The 19,669-nt window shown below is 39.3% G+C and overlaps 1 protein-coding gene across 16 annotated transcripts in view; it reads right to left on the reverse strand.

The window, feature by feature from the left end:
- MAST4 (microtubule associated serine/threonine kinase family member 4) overlaps positions 1–19,669 on the reverse strand; it is a 548,711-nt gene that overhangs the window by 73,805 nt on the left and 455,237 nt on the right. For all 16 annotated transcript variants that reach the window (XM_082723013.1, XM_082723009.1, XM_082722999.1 and 13 more), the window contains one exon: positions 3,913–3,982. In XM_082723013.1, the coding sequence (XP_082579139.1) occupies positions 3,913–3,982 (70 nt within the window). The remainder of the gene's footprint in view (positions 1–3,912; positions 3,983–19,669) is intronic.

Raw genomic sequence — 19,669 nt, forward strand, 5'->3', positions numbered from 1 at the left:
TTAGTTTTATTTTATTTGGCTACTTACTGAAGACTTAAAAATCCATGCTGTACTTTACATTTTAAACACCTCCAATTTTTAGAAGTTAAAAAAAAAAAGGGTGGAGGATATGATTTTTAAAAGGATTATTCAGTCCATTTAATAGCAATTATCAGAAACTAGTCTCTGGAAAGAACGCAGGCACGATTTCCCCCATTGTGACTTTGTTTTGTGATTCATTAACTCTCCTTTCCCTCAGGTATCAATGAATATATTTCACATGAATGAACAATTCCAAGGAAAGACACATTCTTATTAGTTTTGAAACATAAATTACATTTGCTTACTCTGGAAAACACCCAACTAAAAGATGTTTAAACAAGAAAGTGCAGCCATGGACCAGAAATAATTTATGTCTCATGAAGTTCCCCAAGTTCTTGGTGTCTATTTACTCAAACGGAGCACAAAGGACCATTGCATTTTCATTACCATGACGACCGCATATCAGAAGTTATTATACATGCTATATACTGTACTTAAGAGAGAGCATGCCCTTTTTTTCAAGAAAGCTATCACACAAGTGCAATTTAGATCTTGCTAACAATGTTGTCTTTTCTTTGCAGAAGCTACCAATAAAATATTACTGGAAGACAGCCTACATTGCAGCCAAAGCAATAAGGCTTTCCTGAAGTGATTTTTTTGGGGGGTGGGGTGGGATGGAAATCTCTCAGTGTTAAACTAAGTGAGAAGGAACGAAGAGAAAAACATCTGATGGGAACATAGAATACAAAAGACTTTGCAAAAAACATCATTTCAACACTACTGAAAAAAAAATCATATTAATACTATATATAACAAAGGAAAAGTGGAAAGTCCCAGTATCAACCTGACTCTTACAATTGTAGAAAGAGCAAGAAGATTGATTTGTTTAGTTGTAACAGTCACCTGGCATGACATCTTTTATATTCTGATTGATACTGGAACAAGGTGAACTATGCCAGGTGCTCAACCAGTGTCCAATGACCTGAACCCAGCAGCTAAGTCTGTTCTAGTAATTTGCTTGTGGAAATATATTCTGAGATTTACCCTGGTAAGGAACAATGAGGCACTAGGAAACACCCATGGCATGCAGTCAGGGCTCTGTGTTTCCAATGTAAGTAAAAGCAGTATGTAATGGGTCAACTCCAACAACTTTTGGGAATGGTAGAGCAATGTTATTGCCTCCATCTTAAGCCAAAGAAAAAAATGTTAATTCTGTTATCAGACTGTAAATCTGTATCACAGTTCTTAGGAAAGAATATATATGCTTCTTTGCTCCTGATGAAACTTATTATGCTATAATGCTCGTTTTCATCCTTTTTAACTCATTAGTAAAAAATTAGCTTGATAATTTTACTCTTACGGATGTATTAGATAGCAAGTGAGTGCCATCCTATTTTCCAGTCTGAAATTAAACTATTCCATTACAGGGGATGTCTAGTGGGGGGCGTATTATCACATACTGGTATATGTAAGGTATATGTTTATACACACACACACACACACACCACACATAATGGTATAAGTAAGATAAGAAAACATTAATATGCCTGATCTTTATCCCTTCACTCAAGAATAATTTTAAAAACAGAGCAATCTCTCCTCTGTTGGACTAAATACACAAAATAAAAACATGTGAGAGTTTCAGAATGATATTACTTCTTAAAGTCTCAAAAATGCACACCGGAATGGAATGGAATGGAGACCCATGAGTGGTCTTTCCATGTTTCCTGAATAAAAATGAACTTTACAAAGGAGGAGAGAGACATCAGATGTTAAATAAAAACACATCAATTTTAGTTTTTATCAGCAAATGCAGGGTTCTGTTTACTTGAATAAAAGTTTAAAACGATGATCACTCATGCCCCAATCTAAATTAATATTTTTTCAAGAGTGTGGAGGGAGTTCCATCTGGAAATTCATGCAAAATGAACTACAGGTCTCCTGTGATAATCTTCTGTCATGGTTTCTGGTTTATTTGTCAAAAATTAACATGCCTGGGGGTTGTGTACCTTTTTAAATAGCAGGGAAACCAGATTCATCTGTCCTCCAGTCACCCACTTAATTATCAGATTCTCTTCATTTTTATAAATCTGGCAGGATTAAGAGACTATGATTTCTGTCATGTTTAAACGCACACTATAATGAGATTTGCATTTTTCTTATTACTTAAAGTAATTAAACACATTCTTTTAAGAGCTGTGTTTTAAAGACTATGGTGGGTTCTTGTTCATCCATTTTTGTAAGATTTTCATTTCCACTTAGATGAGTAGCACTATCATGAATTAATATCTACTGGGTAAACATAGGCTTTGTGGGACCAGTAATTTTCACCTTTTCTTTATAGTGCTTAGAACAAGTTCCTAAAAGAAGAGAAGTTGAACTGGGGAAAAGTCAGGGTGGGGGTCTCAAGCTCCTTAGAGAGCCTGTCTTATGGTTCTGGTGTCCTGCCCATGATGGAGAATAGGTACTTTCCACACACAGGCACCTGCCATATGGTGGGGGATGTGTAATACTTACAAGGGATATCAGTTACAGAGAATTTGGGAAATAGTGCCAACAGGTCCTCTTCTTTGGATGTAGTAATGTAAGTACGTTATGTGCTGACCAACGGCAGTGGGGACACTGCAGGTTTCGCTAGTCAGGAACACGTGTTAAAACAAATCTATTTTTTTTTTAACCTACACATATGTCTTTATTAAGTGCTATGTTAACCTACTTCCTGGGTGGAAGTGCCTGAGGAAAATGAGCAAGTATGCTGGACATGTCAACCATAAATGAATTCAACCTAAATATTCAGCGACCCAGCTGATGAAGGTCGGTTGTTTTCTGTTTTTCCCGGAGCAGGAGGGGCGAGGGTGTATGAGAGGGGTGACAGAACCCAGGAGGGTGAAGGTTGGAATCAGACAGGGAGATGTACACTGATCCCACAAATAGAACACAGAAAATGTAGCTGTGTAGACTCCTCTCACTTGGAGAAGTCACAGAAGAAGATCCAGAACCTGTAGGATTTCACGTTATGGCACAGGCCTATGATCCTCCTAATTCACAACAAGACTTCCTTGTGGCTCAATGACCCAGATAGAACACATGTATCTTCAGCATAGAATTTGGTATCAAATTCTAACTAAGATATGAACAGAAAACATTAACTATCCTATAGTCCATGCATGGCTTTATCTCAAAGGGATCACAAATTGGTGGCTTCATGCTCTCAAGTAAAGATGCATCTTAGAGTTCATACCCTCTCATCTCAAGAAGGTGATTTTAAAAAGAAAAAGTATTTCAATAACAACAATAACAGTTGTATCAGGACACAGAAATGAGTCAAGTCCTTGTAACATAAGTTTGGGTAGTTCCGTAAAAATCTGCTAAACCTCAAGCATGTACAAGGCAATGCTTGTACACATACACACAAACACATACACACCCCCAACACATAATGGTATCAGTAAGATAAGAAAACATTAATAAGCCTGATCTTTATCCCTTCAGTCAAGAATAATTTAAAAAACAAGGCAATCTCTTCCCTGTTGGACTAAATCTACAAAATAACAATAGATGAGAGTCTTACATGTTAAGAGAGAAAAAAGGAAACCATCACCTCTCGCCCTCACTGGGAGCCCAGCGTCTGTGTGGGACCAAGAGAGGTACATGGAACTCTAACCTGAGTCAGAAATCATTATTAAACTGTTAAAGCATGAGTGTTTTCAACAAAGTTGGGTGGCGGTGTGAAGCTATCTTTGGCCAGGGAGCTTCAGAGGCCATATATAATACGCGGGATCTCATAGGCAGAAGGCAGGGGAACAGGCGGGAACGAGGAAGAAAGAGAGGATTCAGGAGACGCGCCTCTGGACATAACACTTTACTGTTTGACCCACAGAAAGTCCTCACCTCCGTGCAAATGAGAAATGGGCTGAGGCACTGGGGGAGAAATTTCTTGGACTATCTTGAGGGCTGTTTCCTGTAAAGAGAAAGAGGGAAAAAAAATCACAACATGATTTTATTTTTGTAACATTATCCACATTCAGGATCGTCTTCTTTCTAGTACTACGTTCCTGTACATTCTCATCCCACATTCCTCTCTTCAAAAATGCTTCAGTTTTCCTTGGAGTGGGGGCTGGGAGTAGGGGGGAGAGAGAGTAAGGGAAAGGCCTTGAGTCCCCGCACAGTATTCTGAGGGTGCAAGATATATGAACAAGCACATCCATCCATCACCAAGCAGCAGTCTCCCAGAAATTAATAACCTAAACATTTCCGTCCTAAAGAATCATGTATATATAAATGTCTTGCTTCTCAGTCTTCCAGATGTTAACGTTTGAAGCGACAGGACAGTTGTGGAGGCCTATGCTTCACCTGGTGGTGGGGATGGGGCTTTCTATTTTGGGAAGCAGCCTCAGGATTTTTTTATTTACGGAAACCAAGTACATGTCTGAGTTCTCAAAAATAAATCCCTGTATTCCAGAATCCATGTTTTAAAAGCAGAAATGTCAGAATGCATCACAAAATACTGGGAAGAACCCAGTCATTTGGACCTATTTCTCCAATGACCCAGATCTAGCCCCTAAAGCTATTTTCTTCAACACCTTCCCCCAACCCCAGTTCGAAGCATCTGGGCTGTGACTGGCCAGGCAGACGTTCAAAGCCACTACCCCACAAAGGCTTTTTTCTCAGAGAGTGTTTTCCTTGCATCCCACGGAGGCGGATGAGCACAGACCGCTTGCTGCAAAGAGCACAGCTCCTTGGGGGCTTGTTACTTCCTCCATCAGAACACCCAACCTGCTGCTGGTCATTGAGAATGCGTGGTAGGCAGCTGGTGAGGGGCAGCTCAGGACAGCCCAGACCACCCGGCTTCCCTTCGCGTGTTTAATTAGATTGGCAGAATTATCTGAGGACCGGAGGGAACTGTATGTAGCTGGTTTAAAGGAGGAGGTGAGGAAAGGTTGCAGGCTAGCCTTATACTGTCTTGAAACATGGAGAATAAATCAGGAAGCTGTGTTTAATCCCTACCAGCCAGCCAGTTCCCACATTACTGATTTCAGAAATGGAAGTGACAACTGTGGCAAGGTGTGAGGAATACAAGACTGCAGTACCTAGCTGCAAACAATGCATCGCCTGCGTGCAAATAAGAAGAGACCAACCCATTAGTGTTACCTTGAGGACTTCTGGGCTGGTTACATCTGTACTGAAATTTTTCGATTAACTTAAGGTTGCAAATTTTATAGAGATGTTGTCAACGGATGTCATTAACTTTATGACAGACAGCACAATTAAAGCCAGTTGACTAGGAAGCACTGAAAAGCCCGTTTCTTTATGGACAGAGACTCTAGAAGAACTTTTCTCTCTTTTGTAATGAAATTTATCATGTCTCTGCATCTGTTGTTCCTTGGGCCCCTGGAGAAATAGATTCTGCTTTTGCTATCCAGTAATCCAGGACTCTTTGTCCATCTATCTACACGGCTAAAGTAAGTTCCATCAACTTTTCCCAATAGCCTTCGTTCCCACCACCCTGCCTTTTCCCATCTTAGCTTATATATTATTCTTTGTAGCCTTAAAAGATCTTGAAAAATTCAAGATAGCTAAAAATTCTTGATTCTGAAAGGGAGATGAATCTAATGCCAGAAATCTTAGTGTGGATTTTGTTTATTTGGAAAAAGAGTTCACTTTGCTCACATCCCATATAGAGCAAACTACCAGTAAATTATCAGGAAAAACAGAAGAATTGATTGTTGGAAGCCAAGGTATGATCAGTTTAGTAATTCCTGCTACCGAATTCACTGAGAGTAAATAATAAGATCCATGAAACTTAATACCAAATTCTTAGCTCCAGGTTCTTTTAGAAAGTGAACACTGTATCTGGAGATTATGATGAGATCAACTAGAACTAGAGAGAGCTTACTACCTATTTTCAACACTCTGAAGAAGGGAGAAACAAGGAGTTAACTTAAAACCCTTTTCACGTTTAGAGATTTTAATGACTGGTCCCCAGGAAGCCATGTAACATCTTATAATACATGGCAACTGATCCCTTTGAAGATGAACAGGCTGAGACAAAGATATATAGAAGTAGGTTAATTTAACTCTGCTCTTAATGAAAACAAAACAAAACAAAACAAACCAACGCTACCATAACCATTTCTAATCTTTGAGTTTTTGCCTCTCCATTTCACGCTAACTTTCTAAGCCCATCGATTGAAAATGTTTCTCATCCACCCCCACATTGCTATAGAATCAAACCCAAATTCCCACATTTTTAACTTCAAGACTACAGGGCCATCTGCATAATCTTGTTCCTAACAGATCTTTCTTCCTGTTTCATGGCAGCTCTAAAGCCAGGTTTAAATGCCAATGTGTGCCCACATGCACACCCCTCCCCCCTTCCCTGCCTATCACAAAGGTTCTTAAATGGAGTGGGATATTAGAGAAAATGATGGTGGCCTGAACTAGTATACCTGATAATTCATTACAGATAAGAGATTACAGCTTAACCTGAGGACAGCTGGGCAAACTCAACAGAAGAATGGAAGAACCTCAGGAAGGGGACAGAAACCACCCAAGCAGAGCAGGATGATACAGTAGGGATAGACACTCTGGCAGCAGGAGATCTAGACTGGTATAGCCAATGAGCTGTGGGCTATGTTTACTGGTATTAACCAGGGGAGGGCCTTACGAGACATCAGCAGGAAAGAGAGAGACGCTAGAGATTTTAATCTGGCATGAACGTGTTGGGTGGACAGCTGAGTGGCCAAAGAAGCGAAGTTTAGGAGCGTAGATTAGGACATGAAAGGCCAACAGAAAAAACATCTTTGTGAGCAAACCAAGCATAATTAGTGATGCAGTAGAAATGAAGTGATGAAAATATTCCAGGTTACCAGCGACCCACATTTGGAAATTTTGAGAGAAAAGAAGTGGAGTGGTTGTGATAGGACAGGAAAAGGGTGGATGAGTCTGTAGATTTTTGTGTTATTACAGAATATTCCTCCATCTTCCTTCGGGAGAGGTAAAAAGATTAGGAGATTAGATGGGTGGGAGTTAATCTTCGTTTCTGTTTTTGTTGTGTTTTGATTTTAGAGAGGATAGGACAGAGCGAGAGTGAGAGCAACAGGAGCGAGTGAGCGAGAGAGAGACAGACAGACAGAAAAGAGAGAGAGAGAGAATCTTAAGCAGGCTCCACATCCAGCAGGACCCAGGACCCTTGAGATCATGATCTAAGCAGAAATCAAGAGCCAGACGCTTAACCACCAAAGACACCGGGGCACTGCTGGGAGTTAATCTTTGAAGTCTGTGATCTTATTTGAAAGAAAAATTGATTTCTATGTTACCTACTCAGTCTCTGAGGCCTGGGGGACATACTTTTGTTATACAGTGAAGAAAATACCACTCATTTAGAACAGATTAAATTAAAAAGCACACCTTATATATGTATTCTTAAGAAATGAGGACCAGGCTGCTGTGGACATGCCCAGCAAGCCTCCAGGATGAGAAAGCAAGACGGACTGAAACCAGAGTCCTATACATGACCTTCACTCCTCACAGCACTGCTCTCTGAATTCATCCACCCATCTGCAAAGCAATACCTGAGAGGCTTTCCAATGAAAACTGGTGCCAGTTAATTCTCTGCCCATATGTGCAGCCCTTGCTTATAACTCAAATCCTGCTGCTCCCAGGGATTTGCTGGCTCTTGGATCTTTGAGTGCTAGGACACTTCATAGACCGCTGTTATCACTGCTGATGTTTTTGACCTGGTAAAGCAAACCTTAGCAGTGGTCAGGCATTTGGTAGGTAATTAATGCTAGGGTCCCGGGGGTGGGGTGGGGGGAGGACTAGCACAGCCAGTATACAAGCAGTATAACAAAATGGGACTTTACCTCATGGCTCTGCACAGGGTGCCTCATTTTCAAGGCAGTTATGGTTTAGAAAGTGATTTCCAGATTAATTAAATTGTTTGATTGCTTTGTAATTAGGTTGGAGAAGTCCTGTGTCTTTACCACAGAGAAACAAGCTGCAAATCTTTTTAAAAGGCATATGCTGTACCCACCACAGATTATTAATGTGCTTTTAATAGCTGTCTGTTCACAAAATGATAGTTTCTGGTTGCCTTGATTTTTCTATCTGGACTGAGGGAATCCAAGAAATAATGATAATTGCCGTCTGAAACTCCTGGTGGATCAAAGAGTAAGCCCCCCATTTGAATCCTTGTTGTCATTACTTGACGATCAGCTTAAATGACTTGTGGCGTTTTACGCTGTAACAATCAATACCATGGTTCCTGTCGCTTTGTAGGAGATTCTGAGTAACATACTGCCATTGCTGTAGAGTGTAAGACCAAACCTGCAAGTATCAAACCTAGCATCTCCTTCCAAGATGAATTTCAGCAGATAAGATGGGCACAGGAACAGTTAGGCAGGAACCTCAGGCTGAGTGAGCTTGCAAAGACAGTAGTTCCCAACACCTGACCCTTTTGACTCTAGCCTAACAGACCCAGCTAATACAAGAAAAGTTAAGTCTTCCTCTCACTTAAGACAGCTGTCTCAGCAACTGGCTCCTCTCCAGATATGATTGTGGAATATTAATTAAAGCTGGGCAGCTGTTTAGAGTCTAAGTGGACACAGAAAAACCTTGATTGGCCTTCTGTGGAATTGTCTCTGGGAAGTCTGTGAGGGGTCTAGAGCAAGCCAATGAGTAGAAGTAGACTCATCTGCCTGGTTTTCAAGTAAATACAAGATTACAGACAATGAACCAAAACTGTCATAAAATCTCGGTTCTCTGAACTTGTTTTGGTTTCCCCTGTCCCTCATTGCTTACTGATCGATCCTTCCAGCAGCCAAGACCACTACTATCATTTGATTCATTCATTCAACAAATATGTATCAATCCTCCACACCATGTAGAGGGCAATAAGATTTGACTTACATTTTAGAAAGATCCATCTGGTGTTCTGTGGCCTATGGGCTATAAGCAGGTGTGAGCGGAAGCAGGGAGTTCGGTTAGGAGGCTACGAGCTCAGACAAGCTAAGGAATGATACTCTGGGTGGGGTGACTTAAGATCTCAGGTGCTTTCTGGCACTAGAATGAATAGGACTGGCTGAAAACTGGACTGAGTGGAATGATAAGGGAAACAGAAGAAACCAAGAGGACTCCTAGATTCTAAGACTAAGCCAGTGAGTAAGATGGTAGCATTAACTGAGACAGGAAAGACCAAGGGGAGGATAGGGTTTGAAAGTGTGAGACAGAACTAAGAACATAACTCCATTATCTGAGTGGGTATTAGGCTCTTTCACATACAGAGACACCACATCAAATAATTTCAAATATATCAAAATGTACTCATATGCCACCTTTTAGGCAATTATATATAATAATGTTATACTTAGTTGCAGTTCTCATGTAACATTTATATTAATTATGTAAAAATTCTGTTATATAAAAATTCTGTTATAGTTGTTACTGTACTTGAGAGCAGGTAACATTTTTCTGCTCACATTTTTAAATGCCTAACAGACTGAATTATCCTGATCTGAGTCAGACACTCAAACCACTCAAGAGTGCTAGTGAAGGGTTTATAGAGAAGGAAAATTCTATAGGCTAAATATTGAAGATTGAGTAATGATAACTTCAATCACTGTCTGTGTCACCACAGGTAAAACCAAATGGAATTTAACAATGTGTATTCTCTTCCCTTTCTCTCTTCCTCTAATTGCTATTTCTAAATATTTGATGGGGAGGATAAGCTTTAGTTATACATGTAGATACACACAAAGTGTATTTTGAATTCTCAGTGCCCAGCCTAGTCTCTAAGTTATAGAAAACTAGAAACATACAGCTTTTAAACCGAATAATTATGTATTAAGATCTTTTTGTTCACAGCTTTGAGCTACGTACTATAACAGATTAAGTGGCGAACAAGACCCAAAGAGCTAAAAATCTGATAGAGGCCGCTAACTCTAGATATCAGCCAGCTCTAGACTCATCTTGCAAAACCAATTCTGGATCCAAATTCATGTGAAAAAGAAGTGTTCTTAAGCCAAAGCTCTTAAATGTATCAAAATTACTTACTAAAAATGAACGCTCAATGACAATACCATATGGAGAATGTACTGTGTCACAGCAGACTGTTGAGAAATGGACCCAGCATGCTTTCTAAGGAATGACTGATGAGGCTGGAGGTGGAAAACATGCAGGGAGTAAAAGAGAGATCCAATAACAGGTCAATTTCTATGTCATAAGACTCCCAATGATGCCTATTGTCTCCATTTTATGAAGCTGGTCCTCTGGAATTTGTGTACTCTATTTGAAATGCTGTGGCACTGACACGAATCCCTTGGAGATGTGTTATAATGGGTTCTTGAGAATGTTTTAGCTTTTCATTGACCCTTCCTTATTACTCTGAATTGATGTCACATCTCAAGGTGATCCCGAGTAAAGACCGGTGAATGTCAAGAATGATGAAGAAAGTTGATTTTTAGTTGTGTATTTTCCTCCCATCTACAGTAATTCATCTCCCCACAATAGAGAAAAGATTATTTTGAGTCTTTGTTTAAAGTTGCTGAGTAGCACTGGTGAGGTCAAGGAAGGGGAGTTAATAACATAGCCACTGTATAACAGATACTCCTAACTTTCATGCAATTCTATGAAAGTCGATGCATTCCTTCATCTTAGATAATTAATTAGTATCTGAATCAGGATAAAAGACTAAGTTAAAGAATGTAACCTACGGTGCATGTTTTCTTTTTCTGTCATACACGAAGGGATCTCAATTCTTTAACATAATTAGATACAAAGAATATCCCTTTTTACTTAGAAGAGTAGGGTGGGTGCCATCAGGAAATTGGTTCTTCTCAGATTGTTTGCTTCAACTGCTCAGTAATTTCTAGTCAAAGAGCAAGTATTTAAATGACATGGTGCATATGCATATACCTTGCTAAATATAACCTGAATGTAATCTCTATTATATATAAATCTGAATGTATCTCTATTATATAAATCTCTATTACTTTTTCCTTTCAGTTCTTCATAGTTAAAAAAAAATACATTTTCGACTTAAGAGGGTCCCATTTAACAAATACTAAATGTTTCTTTGGCTGCTGGTACACCAGTATTCTATCTGAAAGAAGCAAAATACATACATTTTTTCTTTTAATAGTTACCTAATCATTTTCAGTGAGTAACTCCAGAAACAGGTTCAGACTTAAAAGAATCAAAGACATTCAATTCTACTGCTTCATTATAAAATAATATGCTATGTGCCAAGTATCTAACAATTCAGAATTGTGACTCTGAGTTCCCATAAACCATACTGATGTTGGAAATTCCCTGGCCCTGAGACTTTGCTCTAATATTTTTCTTTCACTCTTCTCTTTCATGTCCTTATATCAATAAACAGTTCTCATCTGCAGTGCATAAGAGACTCACTTGGGAAGCTTTAAAAATGGGATTATGGACATTGGGGAGGGTATGTGCTTTGGTGAGTGCTGTGAAGTGTGTAAACCTGGTGATTCACAGACCTGTACCCCTGGGGATAAAAATATATGTTTATAAAAAATAAAAAATTAATAATTCAAAAAAAATGCTGATATCCAGGCCCTAACATGACCCTTTTTAAATGAAGTGATTGTAATATGCCAGGACTCAGAAGCATGACCTTAGAATTTGCTTATATACTATAAATCAAATTCGAAACATCCACTCGTCCCTCAGACCACTTAACCAGGAAGTTTGGATATATTTTTTTTTTCACTTCCCCATGTCATTCTATAGTGCAACTTCCCTCCTTGTCTCAGGTACAATAATAGTTCAATGTTCCTTTTACAGATTCACTTCATGTGACCTCCAAGTATTGTCCAAATAGGACTAATGCTTGAAATTCCTCCCCTATCAATCCCAACAAAGAGCATCCTACCATGTGAACACGCTGGAAATCCCACCTGCCCACACGTGTTCTCTGAGGTTAATCAAATAAATGATATACTTCCATTACCCAGTCCTACTGCTACCCTTCACTTCATTATTCTCACTCTATTATTTCTTCTATACTCACTTCCTTACTTCCACAATTTTTCGCTTTTTTCAAACAGGGTGTAACATCCCACCCAAGCTTAGCTGTGTATCACTCCTATATTCCTAAATTAAGTCTAAAAGTCTCTGTAAAAGGAAAACATAAGAAAAAAAATTCATTGACCATAATCCTTTTTTTTTTTTTTTTGTCTTTTAAAGATTTAATTTATTTATTTGACAATGAGAGACACAGTGAGAGAGGGAACACAAGCAGGGGGAGTGGGAGAGGGAGAAGCAGGCTTCCTGCCGAGCAGGGGAGCCTGATGCAGGGCTCGATCCCAGGACTCTGGGACCATGACCTGAGCTGAAGGCAGATGCTTAACAACTGAGCCACCCGGGCACCTCCACTGACCATAATCTTGCTTGCACTTTTACTATCAAGTCTTAATCTTTTGATTACCCAAAGTTAAACACCAGTTTTCATTTTAATCACCACCTAATAGTATATGAGTGAAATATTTGCCTTAAGACTGTATTCCCTGCTTTCATTTTCTCATGGCAGAATGCCCAGTATTTGCTTCATGTAGTACCAGAATTTTAAAAATTATTAGGACAGTTAAAATCAATTCACGGGGCCTCAAGGCAACATGTGATTATCAGAAGAAAAAATAACATCACTCTAATCATTCCAATCATTCCTTCTTACAAAAAAACAGGACTGGGGGCACCTGGGAGGCTCAGTTGGTTAAGCGTCTGACTCTTGGTTTCAGGTCAGGTCATGATCTCAGGGTCATAAGACAGAGTCCTGTGTGGGGCTCCAAGCTCAGCACAGAGTCTGCTTGAGATTCTGTCTTTCCCTCTCCTTCTGCCCCTTACCCATCTCACGGGAGTATGTGTGTGTGCATGCGCTCTCTCTCTTTCTCTCTCTCAAGATAATAAAAAAATCTTTAAAAAAATTTAGAAAACAAACGAACATGATTTGGTCTTTTCCATGACAGAGATGTGCCCATTCAGGTCCTTATTCTATGTATGTTCTATACATGTATCTAGGGCATTTTTAGCATACAATCCTAAATTATGATGGATGGGGTGAGGGAGCTTATTTCAAACCACAGACAACCCTGAGATTCTCTGCACAAATACAAACTTTTAGAAAATCACTAACTTCAGGAGTCACAACTATTAATTACAATGTGTTGAACCCTTCAGGTATGTTCAGGGGCACTGAGGTAGGAAATAAAGTTGTGACTACTCTTCTTGAACCGCATGACTAGGTATCTATGGCCCTCTGAAAGAAAAAATTAGGTACAAATTTTAATCACATATTAAATCATATGACAAATAGTTACGTAACTAAATTTCAATACCAGAAATTGTAACACTGCTAGAAGAAAACAGGGAAAAACTTCTTGACATGAGTTTGACAACAATTTTTGGAATACAACACAACATCAACAAAATAAAAAAGAAATAAGACTACATCAAACTTTCTAAAACACTTCTACAAAGCAAAAGAAACAGCACAATGAAAAGGCAACCTCTCAAATGGAAGAAAATATCTGCAAACTACCCATCTGGTAATATATAAGGACCTCATACAACTCAATAACAAAAACAACAAAAAAATTTTTTTAAATGTGCAAATACCTTAGACACTTTTCCAAAAAAGATGTATAGATCAAGAGAGAAATGAAAAAAAAATGCTCAACATCACTAATCATCAGAGAAATATAAACCAAAATCATAATGATCAGGGAAATACAAATCAAAATCATAATGATATCACCTCACATCTATCAGAATAACTATTATCAAAAAGACGAGAGACCACCAATGTTGGCAAGGATGTGGAGAAAAAGAAATCTTCATGCATAACTGCTGGAAGTGTAAACGGATGCAGCCACTATGGAAAACAGGACAAAGGTTCCTCAAAAAAAAATCAAAAATAGAATTATCACATGAAACAAAAATCCCATCTTGGGGTACTTCTCCAAAGATAATGAAATCACTACTTGTAGGTATTTACCCAAAGTTAATGAAATCACTATCTCTGCACCCCAAGTTTACTGTAGCTTTACTTACATAAACATATGTAACAACATATGGTAACAACCTAAGTGTCCCCTGATGAATGAGACAACTGTGGTGTATACATAAAAGAATATTATTCAATCATAAAAAAGGATACCCTGTCTGTTGCAATAACACAGATGGAACTTGAGGGTCTTATGCTAGGTGAAATAAGCCAGAGAAAGACAGATACTATATTTTCTCACTTACATGTCGAGTCTAAAAATCCCGAGTTCATAAGGACAGAGTGTCAAATGGTGGCTGCCAGTGCCTGGGGGATACGGTGAGATGTTGTTCAAAAGGTCCACATTGTATGTAGAAGGTGAGTTCTGATAATAATGTAAAGTATAGTGACTGTAATTTACATATTGCAATACAAACTTGAAAGTTTAGAGAACAGATCTTAAATGCTACCACGACGCACACAAAAATGATAATTACGTGAGGGGATGACAGTTGGAACTAACCCTATTGTGGCAGTCATTTTACAATACATCAAACCAACATGTTGTATATGTCATATATGTTAATGATCAATAATGTCTCCATAAAGCTTGGGGAAGGTAAGCCAATATACGCTGGGTATGTCATTAGATCCATTAAGTATAAGATCATTGATACTGGTGGCTTCCTTCAAGTGATGTTGGCGATGATGATGGATGAAATGGAATATTGGCAATTCTGGAGACTGTGTTGAGACTAGAGCTCTGTGTTCTAGAATACTTGAGGGCCACTCACTTTCTGTGTGAGGTGAAGCGTGACAGTAAGGCAGACGAGTGCCTGGAGTTCAACAGGAAAATATTGACATGACAGACTCTTGGTAGCCTTTGGAGGAAGTCAGATGAGTCAGACCATCCCTGACCACAATGCTCTCTCACATTAGACAAGGAAGAAAGATGGAAACAGAACATAATAAGATCCTGCACTCATGTGGTATAAATAAAACAAGGGAACCATGCATTCAGAAGAGGGATGGAAGGCCATACAGAGGCAACCTCCGATCTGAACCTCCAGGGAAAATGGTAGTTGAAAGACTGAAAGGAAAGGAGACTTTTGAAGCAGAGGAAACTGAACAAGCAAAGGGACAGAGTACAAAAGAGAAGGCCTAATTTACCTACTTTAGTTTTACTACAAAAGCAATTATACAGACACAGTAAAAAAAAAAAAAAAAATACAAATGGTTCAAGAAAGGACACAATAAAGACTAAAAATTTCTCCTGAAGTCTGACTTCCATTCACTGATTCATTCAGACATTTACTATGAGCTCAAGCATCATGTAAGGCAGCAGGTTCTGGGCTCCTGTACCCATATCCCAATCCCCAATTCTACTCTTCAGGTGCAACCTCTTTCAATAGGGTATGGATCTATCTAGAAATACATATAGATGTGCAAGCATGTACTATGAATAAAAAAAAAAATCCCAAAAGAATACCATGCCATTTATTTGTGTATGTATAGTTTTAAATTTGCTTTTTTCTTCATAATCTATCTACATCTTTCTGTACCACCACACCGATATCTGTCATCATCTTTATCATCAAATAAAATTCCAGTATGCCATAATTTACTTCGTTTCCTATTAATGGATATTAGACTGATGTCAATGCTTTGAAGATTCAGTATCTTGTAAATACTTTCTGGAGGAGGTCACTCAGAGGATGTGACCTCCACTGGATCCGGAAGGGACCCAGGTAATTGGAGGCTGCAGATCCCCTCCGTGGTCCACGGAATGTATACTCTGCTCACCGTTCCCATAGGTAAAGGTCTTCCAAGGACAGAGCCCTGAGAGAGAGCTGGGCTAAATATATGACTGAACCCAGTTACATCTTCTATGTAAACTTGTAAGATTCTGGTCACGAGGCACATACCTGCTCCCCTGGAGGCCCCTCAAGACTGCCTTGTAAATAAGTTCCCTTGCTCTTAAAGCTGCCACTGGCCAATCTGCAGCGTGAGTGATCCTGAGGATTTTTTAAAAATATGTTAACTCTCTGTTTCATTCTCTACAAACTACCTGGCTCAAACTTTCTTCTTCCGAATTGTTAGGTTAGTCTTTTTTTTTCAATTGATTCATTCTGTTTTTGTATTTTTACACTGAGGCAATTCTGTTAATGCACTGAAGATGTTCCATTTGTTCTTATCTTTTTATGTTGGTTATGTTATTTTTCCAAGGAGAAATTTTTGTTTAACCAAATTTATATCAACCATTGTCCTTTATGACTTTAGGTCTTGTACCTTGTTTTAGGTCTTCTCCACTTCCAAAGTCTTTCCTCAATGCAGCCATGCTTTCTTCTAGTACTTTTATGGTTTCTTGTTAATCAAGTTTTTTTCTGTATCTACACGGGATTTATTTGTGTATGGATGGAGGTAGCAGTCCAGTTTATTTCTTTTCTAAATGACTAATCAGCAGATTCAAGATCATTTATTGGCCTTAACAATCTACATTTTCCCCAATGATTTAAGCAAGGCACATTTAAGGACTGCCAAGTCATTTGATGTCATGGAAGCAAAGTTGTAGGAATTAAGGCAGGGCAGGGCGGTGAATGGTGGGAAGCACAAAGAATGAATGAACATCAAACTAGAAAAGCCTGCTGGCCAGGTGGAACTATCTATTCCAGGTGATTCTGTATCTGGTGGGAACCCTGGAGTCCCTGTTTTGGTCCAGTACGCCAGGCGATTCTTGGGCACACTAGAGTTTTCGGAATCCTAACTTCAGAACAGTGATTCTTAACCTTGGATTCATATTAAAATAGTCCAGCGGACAGTAAAACAAACAAATGAAAAACCTCAATGACAAGGCACACTTCAGTCCAATTAAATCAGAATGAGGACCTTGGATGGGGCAAGATTATTTTTAAAGCTTTCCAGGTGATTCTGATGTGCATTCAAGTTTGAAAAACACTGTTTTAGATTCTGCTAAAGCCAGTGAATTTTACAGATTAAGTTGTTCTCTAACTGTACTAAGTATCAAAAATCCCCTTGGGTGCTTTTAAAAAAGATATATACTGATGCCAGGTCAGATACATGGAGTTTCTGATTTAATTGGTCTGGGACCTGGTATTTTTTTAAGCTCTGCAGGTGATTCGAATATGCAGTGAGGCTTCAGAATTCACAGAACTATAATTCTCAACCGTAGAGTGTATCAGAATCACCTTGAGAATCAGACCACAGATCACTGGGCACCACCTCCAGAATTACTTAATTAGTAAGTATGGGTTGGCTCCTTTGACTCTGTATTTATAACTAGTTCCTGGAGCTGCTGATCTGGGATCACATGTGGGTACCACTACACTCATGTATGTCAGGACAAACCATGAATGTTGCTTTAAAGATATAATTACATTTATGTATTTAAAAAAAAAAAAACCACACACACAAAACATTTCAACAAAGAGAAATGTGATTGAGGTAGACACAGGCAGTGAGAGCAGGTCAAAAGAGGGAACCCGGTCCTTACTCCACTGCAGATGCCCTGAACCGGGGCAGGGGCCAGGACGAAGCACCAGAGATCAAATTTCAGAGGGAAACTAAGACTTCGCATGGAAGGTGGCACGGAAGATGCTGGGTGGCCAGGTACAATGACATTGCTAAAAGTGAGAATGAACAGAACTGGTGATAATCAGCTTGCCTACTGAGTAACAGCTGGAGCTGAGGTGCTGCTGGGACATGTTCAGATGGAGAAAGCTCCGGCAAATAGAAACATGCATCTGTGTTCAGACAAAATGTCCAGGCCCAGGACAGAACTGGAGGAAAAATCAGCACATGCATGAAGTACCAGGTCTTGGGAAAGGACTGCTTGTCACAGGTAAAAGGGTGACAAAGGATGTAACACAAGAAGATTCCAATAGTTAAAATGGATGAGGGCACAGAAAGGAGCCAATGGGAAGGATGGGAATATTGAAGAAAGAATTAGACGAATTACCAAGAGGTAGGAAATGGTTCCTGCTATTAAATCCTCTATAGAGCTCAGGCCGAATAATAATATTTTACAAAGAAATCACTGATCTGACCACTGGGAGATGATGATTTTAGTGGAGCAGGGCGATGGGAGTAGTGTCATGCCTCTCATTTATGTCATCAGTGAACGCTGGCCAACATTGGACCTGACTAGTTTCCCAAGGGAAATGGAGTAGGACTTGCTGGCTCGACTTCACGGAGACATAAAATAAACATAATAATAACATCCGCACTTGGTTATTAATTTAATCAACTTATAATTTTAAAAGAAATTTTAAATGTTATAATAGCTCATAATTTCACAGAATGATTTTTAAAACCTCCTATTAAAAATGTGCTCTCAGGGGCACCTGGGTGGCTCAGTGGGTTAAAGCCTCTGCCTTCGGCTCATGTCATGATCCCAGAGTCCTGGGATCGAGCCCCGCATCGGGCTCTCTGCTCCGTGGAGAGCCTGCTTCCTCCTCTCTCTCTGCCTGCCTCTCTGCCTACTTGTGATCTCTCTCTGTCAAATAAATAAATAAAATGTTTAAAAAAATATTTTAAAAAAATGTGCTCTCAGGTGGAAACTGGCTGAAATAATATATAAGTGAGGGGTAAGCTTTTGCATTTTATGCTATGAAGCTACAGCAGGACAAAAGCCTTTCCTCTGTTATAGGCCAGAGGATTTACAATTTTTCAATCTTAGCACAGGCCCATTTTCCTTAGGATATTTCTAATTAACATCTTCTTAACTAGAAAATGGAGGAGTTCTGCTAAATAGTTTTGTAATGTTTTCCAACAGCAATTAACTCAGATCACCCCTCCCACCCCAAAAGAACCCCCATTTTTATTTAACAACACATGTCATAAAAAAGCATTCTGATCTTCATGCAGATTCTGGCTGCTCTGCGGCAGAAGCATGTGTCTCCAGGTGAAGTTAGGTAGAACGCAGAAACATATGCCCATCAGCACGGAGGGGCTGAGTAAGGATAAACCAGACTGAGGGGATAACTTTAGTACTGCTCCTAATATTGGAAAATGCTAAACATAAAACTGTGTAACTGCTTCGAACTGAAGGCAGATGGTGAGGGTGGAAGCAATATGCACGTGGGATTTTGCTGGTGAAATGCTGAAAATCCACAGTAGAAGAACTGCTCAATTTTAAAATAACTTTTAAAAACCTGACTCTAAAGGTAACATGTGTTCATGTTGGAAGATTTGGAAAATGAACTATAAAAATGAAAGTGGTAATCCTTTTAACGTAGTATGGTATTTTTCTTTAGCCCGTTTATGGATAGTGTGTGCACATACACGCACACTTTTATTTTATTTTCTTAAGTCATCTCTGCACCCTACATGGGGTTTGAACTCACAAGCCTGATATCAAGGCACGCGCTCCACCGACTGAGCCAACCAGGCACCCTGGAAACGTACTTTTAAATAGGATCACAGGGATGACTGGGTGGCTCAGCTCGTTAAGCCACTGCATTCAGCAGAGGCTGTGATCCTGGGGTCCTACGATGGTCCCCCGCATTGGGCTCTCTGCTCAGTGATGAGTCCGTTTCTCCCTCTGACCTTTCCCCCTCATACTCTCCCTCTCTCAAATAAATAAATAAATAAATAAATAAATAAATAAAATCTTTTAAAAAAATA

The sequence above is a fragment of the Mustela nivalis genome, assembly GCF_964662115.1.
Source record: "Mustela nivalis genome assembly, chromosome: 3".
NCBI classification, from domain to species: Eukaryota; Metazoa; Chordata; class Mammalia; order Carnivora; family Mustelidae; genus Mustela; species Mustela nivalis.